The 14,623-nt window shown below is 40.1% G+C and overlaps 1 protein-coding gene across 2 annotated transcripts in view; it reads right to left on the bottom strand.

The window, feature by feature from the left end:
* Window positions 1-14,623, bottom strand: part of PAN2 (poly(A) specific ribonuclease subunit PAN2) — a 42,498-nt gene that overhangs the window by 15,327 nt on the left and 12,548 nt on the right. For both annotated transcript variants that reach the window (XM_070937839.1, XM_070937840.1), the window contains exons 5-15: window positions 14,073-14,150; window positions 13,719-13,986; window positions 13,198-13,540; window positions 12,933-13,029; window positions 12,369-12,488; window positions 11,174-11,293; window positions 10,954-11,082; window positions 4,170-4,369; window positions 3,382-3,524; window positions 1,078-1,181; window positions 553-651 (exon numbers count right to left, since the gene is read on the bottom strand). In XM_070937839.1, the coding sequence (XP_070793940.1) occupies window positions 553-651; window positions 1,078-1,181; window positions 3,382-3,524; window positions 4,170-4,369; window positions 10,954-11,082; window positions 11,174-11,293; window positions 12,369-12,488; window positions 12,933-13,029; window positions 13,198-13,540; window positions 13,719-13,986; window positions 14,073-14,150 (1,701 nt within the window). The remainder of the gene's footprint in view (window positions 1-552; window positions 652-1,077; window positions 1,182-3,381; window positions 3,525-4,169; window positions 4,370-10,953; window positions 11,083-11,173; window positions 11,294-12,368; window positions 12,489-12,932; window positions 13,030-13,197; window positions 13,541-13,718; window positions 13,987-14,072; window positions 14,151-14,623) is intronic.

Below are 14,623 nucleotides of genomic sequence, written 5' to 3'. Positions count from 1 at the left end.
AGCTGAGCATGGTGGGGGGGCACAGGGATTTTTGCTACCGGTTCTCCGAACCACCTGCCGCCATAGCTACTGGATTGGGCGATCCGGTCCAAACCGGGAGCATTTCACCTCTGGGGTATGTTCTCCAACTGCTTCTCAATGTGTTGTATGTGGAACACATTTTACTTCTGTTTGCCAATGGCATTTCTGGCTTATTCCCCAAGCTGCTGGCTCTTCAAGAAGGATTATACCATTTCCCAAAACACATCTTGATAACTGACCACTGGAAATTGGCTTCCTTATTTTAGATTATTTTAACAAAGGTCCTACCTGTAAAACTACAGGCATTAGAAATGGAGTAAGGATCTTGAATGGCACTCAACTCCATTCAGTTGCTCAGGCTCCACTCCACAAGGGATTATGGGGTCATTAAATGACGATGATGATCTTGAATGGGCATGAAGCAGAGATGGTGAACTGCTTGACAATGCATTGTTTGAGGCCACCTGAGAGGGGACTGCACGTAAAGAAAAGAATTGTAATAGAAAACAACATATGTGTGCATCTCCCTACCTCAGCTTGCACCTTCCAAAATTCAGCTTCCTTGGAGCTGTTGACTTCACAGTTAATGACTAACACATCCGGCAGACAGCGGATGTTGCGTGTCTGGACCTAGAATGGCAGAGAGATGATGTGTAACATTGAAGCAATGGCACAGATTTAATCTTTGATACTGACATTGTAACTTTATTTGGTAATGCCTAGTTATGGGCATGCTCTGATCAGTCTAAAGATCCCTATTTTGGTCTTTCAGCAAGTGTTTCATAGAAAAACTGATAGCAGGAGTTGAAATTAGGGGAGAGGGGAAAATACTTTTCTTCTTTAAATTATCTACTTAATATTTATCTTCAAAATCAATTAACCATAGATCTTGCATAAATACTGGAATCATACTTCCGCCTGGTCAGCTGTCTATCAAATACACAATTCCCATTCTCAAAGCAATCCAATAGTATAGCTGTATGCCATACCTAAAGTTTTCTATGTATCAGTGCTACAGACCTCTTATTGCCCAACGCTTCTTCCCTCGTCACTTACTGTGGGTTGGTACTTCTCGCAGTTCTCACACCAGGCCTGAGTGTTCTGTTCCAGACAAATGCTTCTTTTTAACATCTGGGCAAATTCATAATCCATTATTTTATCTGGGAAAGATGAGAGACACAAAAAGAATGTATTTGCATTGCCGCAAAAATTAGAATAGGACATCAAACATCATGAGCCTGAGATACACGGGAAAGAAAATGAACCCTGCTGAAGAAAAGCAAATGGCATCAAGAAATAGTTGCCTAGACCAGTTGAGAAGCCCAGTTCCAATAACTGTCTTCTCAGGAATCTTCAACTTTGTCACCATCCAGGCAAGTAACAAATTCTTTTAGGCCCACTTGACAAGGATCAAGCATACAGACAATTCACTTCTGTCCCTGCACAAGAGCTAGGCATGCTTTAGAAATGAAGAAATCAGTTTGAAAACTGATTTTTGCCAAAATCTATTTTTTTAAATATAAGCAACCTTTGGAAATATAAGCTACTCACGGTTAATTAATTGATTCAGTCTTATATGATTGTTTAATGCACATATATCACATTAAAACATACTCTTTTAAGATTTGTCTTCCTATGCTTCTTACAACCTCTTTTCTTTTTTTTTTTTGCATCATGCATTTTAAAATTCTGTGAAAGAGTAACTTATGTTATTTTTAATCAATCTGGCTTGCTCTTGGATCTGTTTGATAGATGAGTGTGGTAGAAATTATTTAAATTAGGGCAGACAAGGTAGTCTTGCTTGCTCATGCAAGCTAAACTTATTTTATCTAATCAATCAATCAATCAATCAATTGTATTATGCTTTAGAAATCTGGGACTGAGAAACCAAAATTCTTGTTTCAATATTTTTTTTTTTTTAATTTGATTTATATGCCGCCCTTCTCCGAAGACTCAGGGCGGCTTACAATGCGCTAAGCAATAGCCTTCATCCTTTTGTATATTTATACAAAGTCAGCTTATTGCCCCCACAACTGGGTCCTCAATTTACCTACCTTAGAAAGGATGGAAGGCTGAGTCAACCTTGAGCCTGGCGAGATTCGAACCTGCAGTAATTGCAGGCAGCTGGTCTTAATAACAGGGTGCTTTAGACCACTGTACTACCAAGGCTCTTTCTATGAACTTGGCATGTTTCCTCCAGCACATTTATATTTTCTCAGTGTAAAATGAAAAGTATCACTATAAAAGGCAACAGGGTTGGTTAGAGTAATAAGGTAAAAATGGCAAAGCACATGAGAGAAACTGCTACAAAAATTAAATAACAGAAGGGCCCCTATTTGTTACTCAGAATTTAACTTGGGTTCAACCAAACAGATTCCAACAACTAAATATCTGAAATATGGTTTGAGATGTTAAGATTTATGGTTACTGAAATGAGTGAATATGTAGGAGATGAGCCCAAGGGAAAGGTCAAGCATGTCATCAATCTCAAGTCTCTTTGTGCCCACAAGAGATCTAAGTCCAGCCCACCTTGAATTCCATTGACTCTTATCTATCATAATTTGCTTTGACTGTTAGTAGTTCAGATTCTTGTAGAGAGTGTTAGCATGCAATAAACCTGTAGTTATTTGACCGCCTTGCTTCCTGATTTCTTATGTCTTAGAAGAAAGACACAAGAATTCTTGTGGCTTAGAATTTTTCTAACAACTGACTGATGCTCTAGGAATATGTTTTATTATACTTTAAAGTATAAGTATAAGTAAGTAAGTATAATTTCATTTCTATACCGCCCTTCTCCCGAAGGACTCAGGGCGGTGTACAACCTATTTAAAAACACAAGACAAACATCAATTAAAAATTAAAAATTATTAAATAAATTCGGCTGAATTTAAAAAACCCCAAAATTTAAAATACCCCAATTTAAAATTGTTATATTGATAGCCTGGCCTGGCGGAACAGCAGGGTCTTCAGTGCGCAGCGAAATACCCGGAGGTTGGAGATCTTACGAATTTCAGGGGGCAGTTCATTCCACAGGGCTGGGGCTCCCACAGAGAAGGCCCTCCCCCTGGGTGTCGCCAGCCGACATAACTTGGCTGATGGCACCCTGAGGAGACCCTCTCTGTGGGAGCGAACTAGCCGGTGGGAGGCTATTGGTGGCAGAAGTCGGTCTCAAAGGTACCGATTAAAAACTTTTAATCCTATTTTTCTCTAAAAGATAGGGGTTCAGGCACACAACAAGTAGTTGTAAAACCTCAAGCACTTCACATTTGCTGTCCCATGTTTTGAGAAAAGACCAATCCAGTTCCATTCAACGCTATGTTTACTCTATCATTATACAGTATTACTTCTGAAACTCCATACCATTGTTCTCAGGATAAGAGAGAGTAAAGAGGAGGGTAGAAGAGACTCGGACTGTCTCTTTGCCACAGCGGCACATACTGCAATTCTCCACTTCACAGCTGAAAAGTTGCCCAATGACTGAGTCCCCAGAAGTTCCAAAGTTGCTAGAAGAAACACAACTAGATCAGTAGAGAATGTAATGAGACGATATGCAGGAGCACAAGGCCAGGGCAGGCAGACTTCTGCTTATTCCCCCCACCCTATAATCTCAAAGTCTACTAATGAGTGAACCACAAAACAATAAGCCAGGACAGGTACACATCTAGAAGAATTAAGGGGTAAGTTAACTGCATGCACATAACTCAGTCTCAGACCAATGAAAGTCTAGCTCAATACTTTGCTCCATCAATATTCACTCCCCAAGAGCAAAATACCTTCTTTGCAATAGTCCAGTGTTTCTCAACCTCAACAACATTAAAATGTGTGGACCTCAACTCCCAGAATTCCTCAGCCAGCATGGGAATTCTGGAAGTTGATGATCTCACATCTTAACGTTGCTCAGGTTGACAAACACGGCAGCAGCCTAATTTAGAGATGTTGTTAAGAGAACTGAAAATGTTAAGTAACAGTGGCAGATATATTTTATGATCAGAACTCATTTTTCTTTGCTAAATTATTAGTTTAATGATTATTAAATATAACTCTGACCCTTAAGACCTTTTTTTTTTCTGAAGCACAAACGGCAGATCAAGACAAGACAGGTCAAGTACATTATAGTTAACAGCTGTCCCATGTAGAGGGTTTATTACCTGCACCCAATACCTCGGTAAGCCTGAGGGCCTTCCTGCTCTTGAGTCTCCTGGTGGAGCTGGGTCAGAATGAATCTGTTCCAACTTTGAATCAACCGACCTAAGTTCACCTTCCCTGTAGCTTCATCCGAATCAGCCAAGATCAACCCCAAAGCAGCCGCTTCTGGGATGGTGCGGAAGGCACGCAGAAAATTACTCCCCTGGGACACAGGAAGGCAAGAGAAAATTATATATCAAAATAATAAGCAATTCCTAAACCAACATAAGCGCTTGAAAGTCCACACTCAAAAACCTTCTACGTCAGTGGTGGAATTCAATTTTTTTTTACTACCGGTTCTGTGGGCGTGGCTTGGTGGGCGAGGCAGGGGAAGGATACTGCAAAATCTCCATTTCCACCCACTCCAGGGGAAGGATACTGGAAAATCTCCATTCCCTCCTCACTCTGGGGCCAGCCAGAGGTGGCATTTGTCGGTTCTCCGAACTACTCAAAATTTCCGCTACCGGTTCTCCAGAACCTGTCAGAACCTGCTGAATAGCACCCCTGTTCTATGCTCTCTTGTAAGCATGCTTGGGCTGACACCCACTACATTAGGAATCGTATGGAAAGGACATGAAATCCAAGCTAACCAAAGAGTGTGGGACTGATTCAGGGGAACTGTAGGGGGAAGAGAAGGCCAGCTGCAGAATGGTAGGCAACCATGCTGGTAGTCCTTGATCTATGGCCAGTTGCTTAAAGACCATTCGAAGTTATGACAGAGCCCAAAAAAGCTAGCTACAATCTGCCCTTGAAATTACAACTGTCGCACCATTCCTGTGATTATGGAATTGCATTTTGGGAATTGGGCTTGTTATTAGTCGCAGCATCCTACACAATCGCATTTTGCAACATATTTTTGCTGTTTTCTCGCAAAAAAAACCAAAACCCACTTGGACAAATTGGGTTATGTTTCATGACGTGATTCACCTTACAACTGTGGTGATTACTTAGCGACCATAGTAAAAACAGTTGTAAATTGGGATTAGTCATGTAAGTGACCTGATTTATGACTACAATGATTTATGACCAAAATTCCAGGCTCAATTCTGGTAGCAACTTGAGAACTACTTGCACTGTGATGCTGAATAATTGGGGATGATGGGAGAGGGGAGGAGAAAGAACAAATATGAGACCAAAAAAAAAAAAGATTCAGTGACAGAGGCAAGAAGAAAGACTTGATGAAGTCCTCAGTATTTAAGTGAATCAAAACTGGTTCAGGATAAAGTTAACATGTTCCTTTTTTTTCTTTTTTGGTACCTTCGAGTCAATGTTGACTCCTGGCAACTGCCTGGACAACTCCTTGCAATTTTCTTGGCAAGATTTTGGAAGTAGTTTGCCCTTGTCTGGTTCCTAGGATTGAGAGAGAGTGACTGGCCCAAGGATACTCAGCTGGCTTTGTGCAGGCAGGCCTAGAACTCATGGTCTCCCATTTCTAACCTGATGCCTTAACATTACTCCAAATTGGCTTCTTAACAGTCTTTTGAGAAAGAAAATGAGTAAGTTTAGTATGTGTGTGAGTATGCTACATGGTCCTTCCAAATTGATAGAGTGCAGGTTACAATATGTCGGTTTGCAGACCCTTTCTAAATTAGAGATCCTTGCTCGCATAGAATATTAGTGTGCTTGAGAGAAAACAAGGCTTCAATTGCACCTATGGAGCATTAGGCAAAATAGGCCCAAATTGACTGGCAGCGGTACTGTCCTTTCTGTTTGCAAGGAATGCTATCTGTGGGTGGTATCCTTGGCAACATCTTCCTCATGGATAGCATTATCCAAAAGCTCCAATGGACCATAGCCACGATGGGCACTTTGTCAAAACCTATGAAATGGAATTTGTCCTAGAGAAGTATGCTATAGTTGCAATAAATTGGGGTAAAATCTAAGGTGACCAGACGTCCCGCTTTTGGCGGGACAGTCCCGCTTTTGAGCAATTTGTCCCGCGTCCCGCGGCGTTTCAAAAAAGTCCCGATTTTTCTTGAGCCCCAGCTGATGGCTAGAAGAAAAAAAAACTGTTTAAACTCTTGCCCGGGGCTTCAAAGGGCCGCCCTACAGGCAATCAGTGTAAAGCAGTTTTTTTTTCCCCTAGCTAAGCTTCAGAAACGAAAACGAAACCGAAACCAGGGTCTTTGGTGCAGCGTGACAAAATGAGGCAGAGAGAGATTTATTTTTATTTTTATTTTTCCTCCCCAAAAAAGGTAGGTGAAAAACTGCAAACAATGGGAAATTTAGGAGGAGAGTTCAAGATTTTAAAACACAAAGGAAAAAAAGCTGTATTTAACTAGGGAATTGTAATAATTGAGATACTATTAATTGTATATTGTGTTGAAAGCAGAAATGGTTAAGTTGTGGTTCGGAGGAATATATGGGAGAAATTACTTGGTTTATTATTATTGGTAAATATAATTAATTGATTTGTAAGAAATTGGATTGCATGGAAATAATTGGAATATTCATGTTCATATTGATTAATATACAAAAAGATAGTTTTATAACTAATTGATTTATATTAAAATGTTGAATTTGTATTAAACAACTGTATTACATAATTACATAATTAAACAATGTGAGGATGGATATAAAAATAGATGACAATGGGAAGGGGTATAATATAGAATAGAAGGGAAAAATTGAATTTGATTAAGATTAGAGATGAGGATGAAGGGTAATATTGGTTTTTTTTAAAAATAGATGAGGAATAAATATGGCAAAAAGGAAATATAGAAATTGTAAATTTAATTGAAATGACTAAACGCTGTTTAAATTTGTGAACCGGCCAAATATTCTGTTCAAAGAAAATACATTGTATGTTTGTATGTGTGTTTCTAATTATTGCTATTTATTCATATTTGTTCTCTTTTATTCTTTAAAGTTTAACAATTCATTCTTTATCTTAATATCTTTATATTTGCTTGGGGTTGGCTTTCTTCCCTTTCATCTTTTTTATTGTACAGCAATCTTTCTCCTCAAACCTACCACCTCTCTCTTTTCTTTCCTTCTTACTTTCTCTTCCCCCCACCCTCTTTTTCTCCTCCCTACTTCCTCTTTCTTTCTCCTTCTCCTCCTCTCTTCCTCCCTCTCTTACCCTCACTCCTACTCTAATTTCCATTCCTTCATCCCTCTCTATTGCTGTAATCCTTTAATGCATATGGACTACTCAGAGGGCTGAAAAAGTTATTTTTGACTGGTCCTCACACTTTTGACCAGTCCTCGAACTTATGACTGTCCTCACATTTTACATTTTTGCCCTATCTTGTCATCATGGTGAAGAGAAGCAGTTGTGAAATGAGTGACATGGTTGTTAAGAATGCTGCATGGGCATAAATGTGAGGATGGTCATAAGTGTGAGGACCAGTCAAAAGTGCGAGGACCTGTCAGAAATGACTTTTTTCAGCTCTCTGGTTAGTCCTTTTGTGCATATGGACTACTCAGAGGGCTGAAAAAGTTATTTTTGACTGGTCCTCACACTTTTGACCAGTCCTCGAACTTACAACTGTCCTCACATTTTACATTTTTGCCCTATCTTGTCACCATGTTGAAGAGAAGCAGTTGTGAAATGAGTGACATGGTTGTTAAGAATGCTGCACGGGCATAAATGTGAGGATGGTCATAAGTGTGAGGACCGGTCAAAAGTGCGAGGACCTGTCAGAAATGACTTTTTTCAGCCCTCTGGTTAGTCCTTTTGTGCATATGGACTACTCAGAGGGCTGAAAAAGTTATTTTTGACTGGTCCTCACACTTTTGACCAGTCCTCGAACTTATGACTGTCCTCACATTTTACATTTTTGCCCTATCTTGTCACCTTGTTGAAGAGAAGCAGTTGTGAAATGAGTGACATGGTTGTTAAGAATGCTGCACGGGCATAAATGTGAGGATGGTCATAAGTGTGAGGACCAGTCAAAAGTGTGAGGACCTGTCAGAAATGACTTTTCAGCCCTCTGAGTAGTCCCTATACACATAGCCATGGCCACCCGGTCACATGACCAGGTAGCCACGCCCACCCAGTCACATGGCCTCCAAGCCACGCCCACACAATAAGCCACGCCCACAATGGTGTCCTTCTTACCAATGTTAAAATCTGTTCACCTTACCCTATAGACATAGCCATGGCCACCCGGTCACATGACCAGCTAGCCACGCCCACCCAGTCACATGACCAGCTAGCCACGCCCACAAAATAAGCCACGCCCACAATGTCCCTCTTTACCAATGTTAAAATCTGGTCACCTTAGTAAAATCACAAACAGTAATGGAACCGAAATGCCGAATGACCAAAGAATCAGGAGCCATCAGGATGAAATCTGCAAATCTCTGGTTATTTTAAAGTTGAATAACATCAAGCATGGGTGAGTTAAAAATATGATTAGTAAAGAATACATCCAAAGAGTGAGAAGAATGTGAACAGAATGCTGGCAAGAAAAACATTACACAGGCAATTCCCACAAAAGACTGAGGGGAAAATGGATAAAGATAAAACCTGGTAATATTTTACACCTGGAATATTACTGAAGGCTTGAATTTGGCTCTGCAAAAACAAGCAATTCAAACGAGTACAATCAAGGTCAGAATTGAAAAATTGCCAGATGATTCAAAGACCAGATTATGCAAAGTAGAAGAAACAGCAGACTACATACTCAGTTCATGCAAAAAGATTACACAAACTGATTATAAACAACATAACACAGTTGCTGAAGTGATTCATTGGAACATCTGTAAAAATTATCATGAGACAAAAATGAAAAATTGGTGGTAACATATAAATGAGAAAAAAAAAAAAAGCTGAAAATAGTGCAGGGTTTCCAAATACAAAAAAAAAAAGTCTTGACTAATAAGACACCAGATTTAACTGTGGTTGAAAAGAAGAAACTGAATAATTGATGCGGCAACAGTACAAGATAATAGAAGACATAGATAAGATCACAAAGTATCAAGATCTGACAACTGAATTTGAAAGATTGTGGCATAAACTGGCCCTAGTGATGCTAGTGCTTATTGGCACTACTGTGCCAAAAAATACTGGACGCATTGACAAAATTTCCATCTGTTGATTACAAAAGACCACACTGCTTGGATCTGCACATATACTGCACTGATACATTTTGACATCCTAGGTTCTAGGGAACAACATAATGTGTATGAACACCCACACCAGCTAAAAAAGTAGTAGTTGTGATTTCACATGTGTAATAATGCATTAAACTTACATTCTGCCTGATTATCAACAATTATTAACATCCACTTACATCTGCTGCCTGCAATTACTGCAAGCAAATCTCACCAGGCTCAAGGTTGACTCAGCCTTCCGTCCTTTCTAAGGTAAGTAAAATGAGGACCCAGATTATGGGGGCAATAAGCTGACTTTGTATAAATATACAAAAGTATGAAGGCTATTGCTTAACGCATTGTAAGCCGCCCTGAGTCTCCGGAGAAGGGCGGCATATAAATCAAATTAAAAAAAAAAAAAATTCTGGGTGGCTCGTAACAAACGAACAAATTACAATAAAACCAATAAAAGAAAAAATGGTAAGCACGACAGCCCATATGGAATGAAGCAAAATGTCTCACCTTGCCAAAAGCTTAGGTGAAGGTCCAGGTCTTCACAGCTCTGTGAGAGTGGGGGCCATCTCAAGGATGTATATCAAGAAAGAACAAATGAATTGAGAAGAAGACCGAGAAAGTTATCATTGGATAGAAAAACTACTCTATCCAATGATAACTTTATCTTCTTCTTTTCAGAGAAGTTTGAAGAAAAATGGGCAGGATATGGACATGGTAGAAGGAACAGTGGTTTGCAAGGAAAGAAAGGTACGGAGAGCTACAGTGCATGATGTGTTATAAATCAGGTTTAGCAATGTTTAGTTTTCTTATTTCGTGTTTTTACTGTTTTGAATTACTGTTTCTTATTCCTTTTGTGTTTTGCAGAACACACTTAGCCCAAAAGGCAACAGCATGAAGGGCACGTATGTATACAATTTTAAGTCTTATAAATGTTACTATGCTAAGTGAATTAATAAAAAGGTGGAACAACACACAGAACAGGATCAAATGGACAACTACAAAATTGATCAGATAAAAAAAAAGAAAAACATCTGAAGTTATGAACGGCACAAACCCCCAAATTTTATCATATTGCTTGAAGACTAAGAGGTACAGTAAATGCAAATATTGGCAAAGTCAAAACAAAGGAAAATGTAAATATGGGCAAAGCCCACATATAAACAAACCAATATCAAGTGAAAGTGAAACTCAAGTGTAGATGTCTCCTAGCAATGGTGTATAATTCTTCTAACCAATTGCCATGCCTGAAACATTCACATTTTGACAAAATTAACATGTATCATTGTTTGTCTTACAGAAGCCATAAATCCCTATTCTGCCCTGTAGCTCTGCTGCTTGACAGATGTCAAAGAATTGCCGCTCCCAGATAGAAAGCTTCCACCTGAGATTGCTCTAACACACTATGCTTCTATCAAATCAACTCTTCCCAGCTGTGTCCCATCATATTCAGTTATCAATAAGTATAAACCAACTGATGAACAATTGGTCCTAAGCTTTGGTAAACTTGGGTTTCTGGCCATTAATCATCATCCTTGCCCAGAAAGCTTAATACAACCCTAGACTTGATGCTGTTTTGAAAGAAGTTTCTTGTGTTGTCTTCTAAATAACTTTTTGATCAAAACGCCAAAGGTTCTGTTTGCTCCTCTCTACCATGGAAAGATCTGATGAACATGAAGATTTGTTTATTTTTACCTGACAAGGGTCTCCCCTGGACAAATCCAGCATGTGGAATAAAAAACCCAGCTCACAGCTGAGGCAGAATTCCTTCTGGCATAAATGATTCTGGACCAAACAGCGCACAGGCTCTAAGAAATAAAGAACCTATAAAGAGACGATCAGAAAACATACCATTATAGGAGGAAAAGGAATGTAGCATAGGCATGTCACAAATAAGAAACAACACTGTGCTTACCTGGATCATGCAATTGCAGTAAGCGTTTGGAATGTGGGGCTCAAGACCAGCAAAGAGGGTCTTATTGTAATGTTTGAAGTCAAAATCTTCCAGGCCCAGCTTGGAATATTTTATTGTGACCTAAATAAGACAAGCCAAAAAAAAAAAATGTTCTGGTGTGACAATCTTATAAAGCCACAAGGACAGTACACCTATGGTAACTTATTTATTTATTTTATTTATTTTATAAAATTTGTATGCCGCCCTATCTCCGAGGACTCAGGGCGGCTCACAACGACAATCGACCAAGCGACTGTTAAAACCAACAAATATAAAGAAATCAAAAACATATTTTAAAAATTAAAAAATACTACCCCATCAGTCCAAGCCGGGGGACATAAATAGCCAGGTTTTTAATTCACGGCGGAAGGTACGAAGGTCAGGGGCCAACCGGAGCTCCAAGGGAAGTTGATTCCAAAGGGTGGGGACGCTCACAGAAGGCTCTGCCCCTGGGTGTCGCCAGCCGACATTGTCTAGCCGAAGGCACCCTGAGTAGGCCCTCTCTGTGACAGCGTACGGGGTGATGGGAAGTTGACGCTGGTTGCAGGGGTCCAACAAATAGCCTGGACCTAAGCCATGAAGGGCTTTATAGGTTAACACCAGCACCTTGAATCTCACCCGGAGGGCAACTGGCAACCAATGCAAGCTGCGCAGGAGTGGTGTAATATGGGAGTATCGGGTCCCTCCCGCAACAACCCACGCGGCCGCATTCTGCACCAGCTGAAGCCTCCGGGTGGTCTTCACGGGCAGCCCCAGGTAGAGAGCATTGCAGTAGTCGAATTTAGCAAAACACCGTAAATCAGAGGTCTTAAATACTATTTTCTCTTTCACATAAACTTCCCTACAGTGCCTTGCAAAAAGATCCTAATTCAAGAAAATTCTCAGATCATAATCCCCGTTTCAACATTATGCTTGTGATATTACCATAGTAACCTTAGATTTCAACATTAGCTTTTCTTATTCCCTAGCTCAAAAATAATAATAATCTAACGAAGGAAGCTCAGCATTTTTTTTTCCCCAGATGGGGTTGAGACTTATAAGGTATGGTGCAAAAGATAGGTATTTTAATTTTTTTTCTACCTCTGCACTCTTGAGTATATTTAAACCTTTCTCTAAAGAAAAAGGTGAAGATTCTGAGAAGCACTTAAAAATGCACCTTCCTGTATTTCTTTGCCACCATATAGATCCGTGGTTCCTCTTCTCTTCCTATGGGGGATTCAGGGACTTGACTGAAATTATCAAATTCGTTGTCAAGCTCCTTTAATCGGTAGGGAATCTGCAGAAAAGAGGAACAGGCTCATTTTCAGTTTGTCCACTTATCTTTCCCTATTTTACATTTTGCAACGCCAAAACAAAGCAGATGCACAAAAGCAATCAGATATAGTTGAAAATAACAAACCCTTCAAGCCCAAAATCCATATGGCTGTTCCTTTCTCTTTCCATCTGGCTCCAAACCACACATCAATGCCACACTTTTTGCAATAATGTTAACTCCAGACTCAGCCAGAGAAAAAGACCTTTACATATCAGATATCTCTGATTCCTAATTTTCAACAACCTGAGCCACTGTGGTCCATGGTATGGAAATTTGGGAGCGTTAATTCAGTAGTATTTGTAGGATTCCCCACCTAACTATAAACGGCAAGCTCTTATGAGGCAGTCATTAATCCTATTTACTTATAGCCCCCCACATAAAATGAGCAGGTCTCAAATTTGCTACCTGATTCCGGAGCTTGGTCCTAGGGTTTGGAGCATATCCAATGAAGCCAACCTTCTTCATGGTCCGAAGGATATCTGGATCAACAGGTGGAGCTCGTCTGCAAAATAGGCAATCATTCAATCATTTTTAAAATCTCTTTAATCATTCCTTTTAATGCTATGCTCCCCAAACAGTGAGGATTATACCACCAAACTTCCCATCTCAAATGATGCTACTTTCACACAGCTTGCATCCTCTTCTTACCACTGCTAGGTTGAAGAAGTACCTGGGTGCCGGGATAGAAGTGGCCGCAGGCCAGTCAGACAGCAACGACTCAGTGGTCAGAGGTACAGGTATAAGTGACAAGGGCATGAGATCTTGGTTCCAGTCAAGGTGGGGCAAGGTATCCACAATGCAAGGTAAGGCAAAGTCAGTTTCCCGGGAGTAGGCGTTGAAGGTGATCTCAGGTGAATCAGCCCACAAGTGGACACAGCCTTCCGAGTCTCCAAAAACCATGGCTTGTTTGCTGGATGACACATCAAAGCTCATTATTAGCTGTCCCACTGTATTAACATGAAATATGTCAGCAGGATTGGCTAATCCCGTAGGTTCACAGAACTGACATTGACCTGGAACAGAAAGCAAAAGAAGAAATGAATTCTCTCTGGATTTTTAACATAACATTCCCCACATGACTTCGCTTATTTTCTAGGGTTACGTTTTGATGAAATATGGGTGGAATTCTAAAGTTCCTGCACAATGACGATCAAATTTTGAGGTCAGTGGACAATTCGGCTGGCTACTTGCCTGTCTGGGAGATGATGGCCAGGCGAGATGTGTAGGTAGGAATAAACTTAAGAAACAGAGGATCAATATGGACCTGCAGGGGTGTAATGGCTCGCAGCATGCGTAAATCATACACCTTGAGGAAACGATCACAAGCTAGGCCGTTCATTCGACTGGAGAAGCCACACGTCACCAACAGATTGCCATGGACGTCAAAATCAGACAAACTGCCTGAGTAGGCATCAAACTCGTGTTCTACAGCAAAAGTGCGGAGGTCACGCAGGGAAACCTAATGAAAAAGCCTAAGATATATTATATGAGAGCTGCTTATAGCTATCGGAAGCCAAGGGGTTGAAATAAAGAGGTTGATATTACCTTTCCTGATGTGTGACCACAAAAGAAGAAACGGTTGGACTGCCTCATAATTGTAACTCCAGGAATTTCCACCGAATACTAAAATGGATAGAGATATAGATATAAGCTGGAGTTAAAAAAAAAACTTGGACAGGGAAAATTTAAGCCGTTGTTCCTTTTTAATCAAAACATCCACCGACTGCCAGGAAAGGGGTATTGCTACACTACCATTGTGACCCCTTTTGTCTTCTCTTCATATCTGTATTGTGATTTTGTATTATGATCTTATTCTTAACATTCGAAACGCAGATAACAAGTTTGTTTTGAAATATGCAAATTAATTTAACATACCCAAAATTTTTGTGAGCAGAACATGATTTTTATTTCAACAGTACCTCTTTGGGGGAGAGGGAGCAGAAGTATTGGTATTCCCACTGGTCATAACAAGAACCAGTACTGTCTGAAAAATTTATCACTGGGAGGGAACAGTATTTCTCAATGAATTCTCTCTCTCTCTCTCTCTCTAACATGAGCTAAGCAGTATCTCTTCTGCTTTAGACTCACAGTTTGTT

Source organism: Pituophis catenifer, unplaced genomic scaffold (assembly GCF_029215685.1).
Source record: "Pituophis catenifer annectens isolate HBS135680 unplaced genomic scaffold, rPitCat1.0.hap2 SCAF_2, whole genome shotgun sequence".
NCBI classification, from domain to species: domain Eukaryota; kingdom Metazoa; phylum Chordata; class Lepidosauria; order Squamata; family Colubridae; genus Pituophis; species Pituophis catenifer.
The sequence above is the reverse complement of the archived record's forward strand: the minus strand, read 5'-3'. Positions and strand labels throughout refer to the sequence as shown.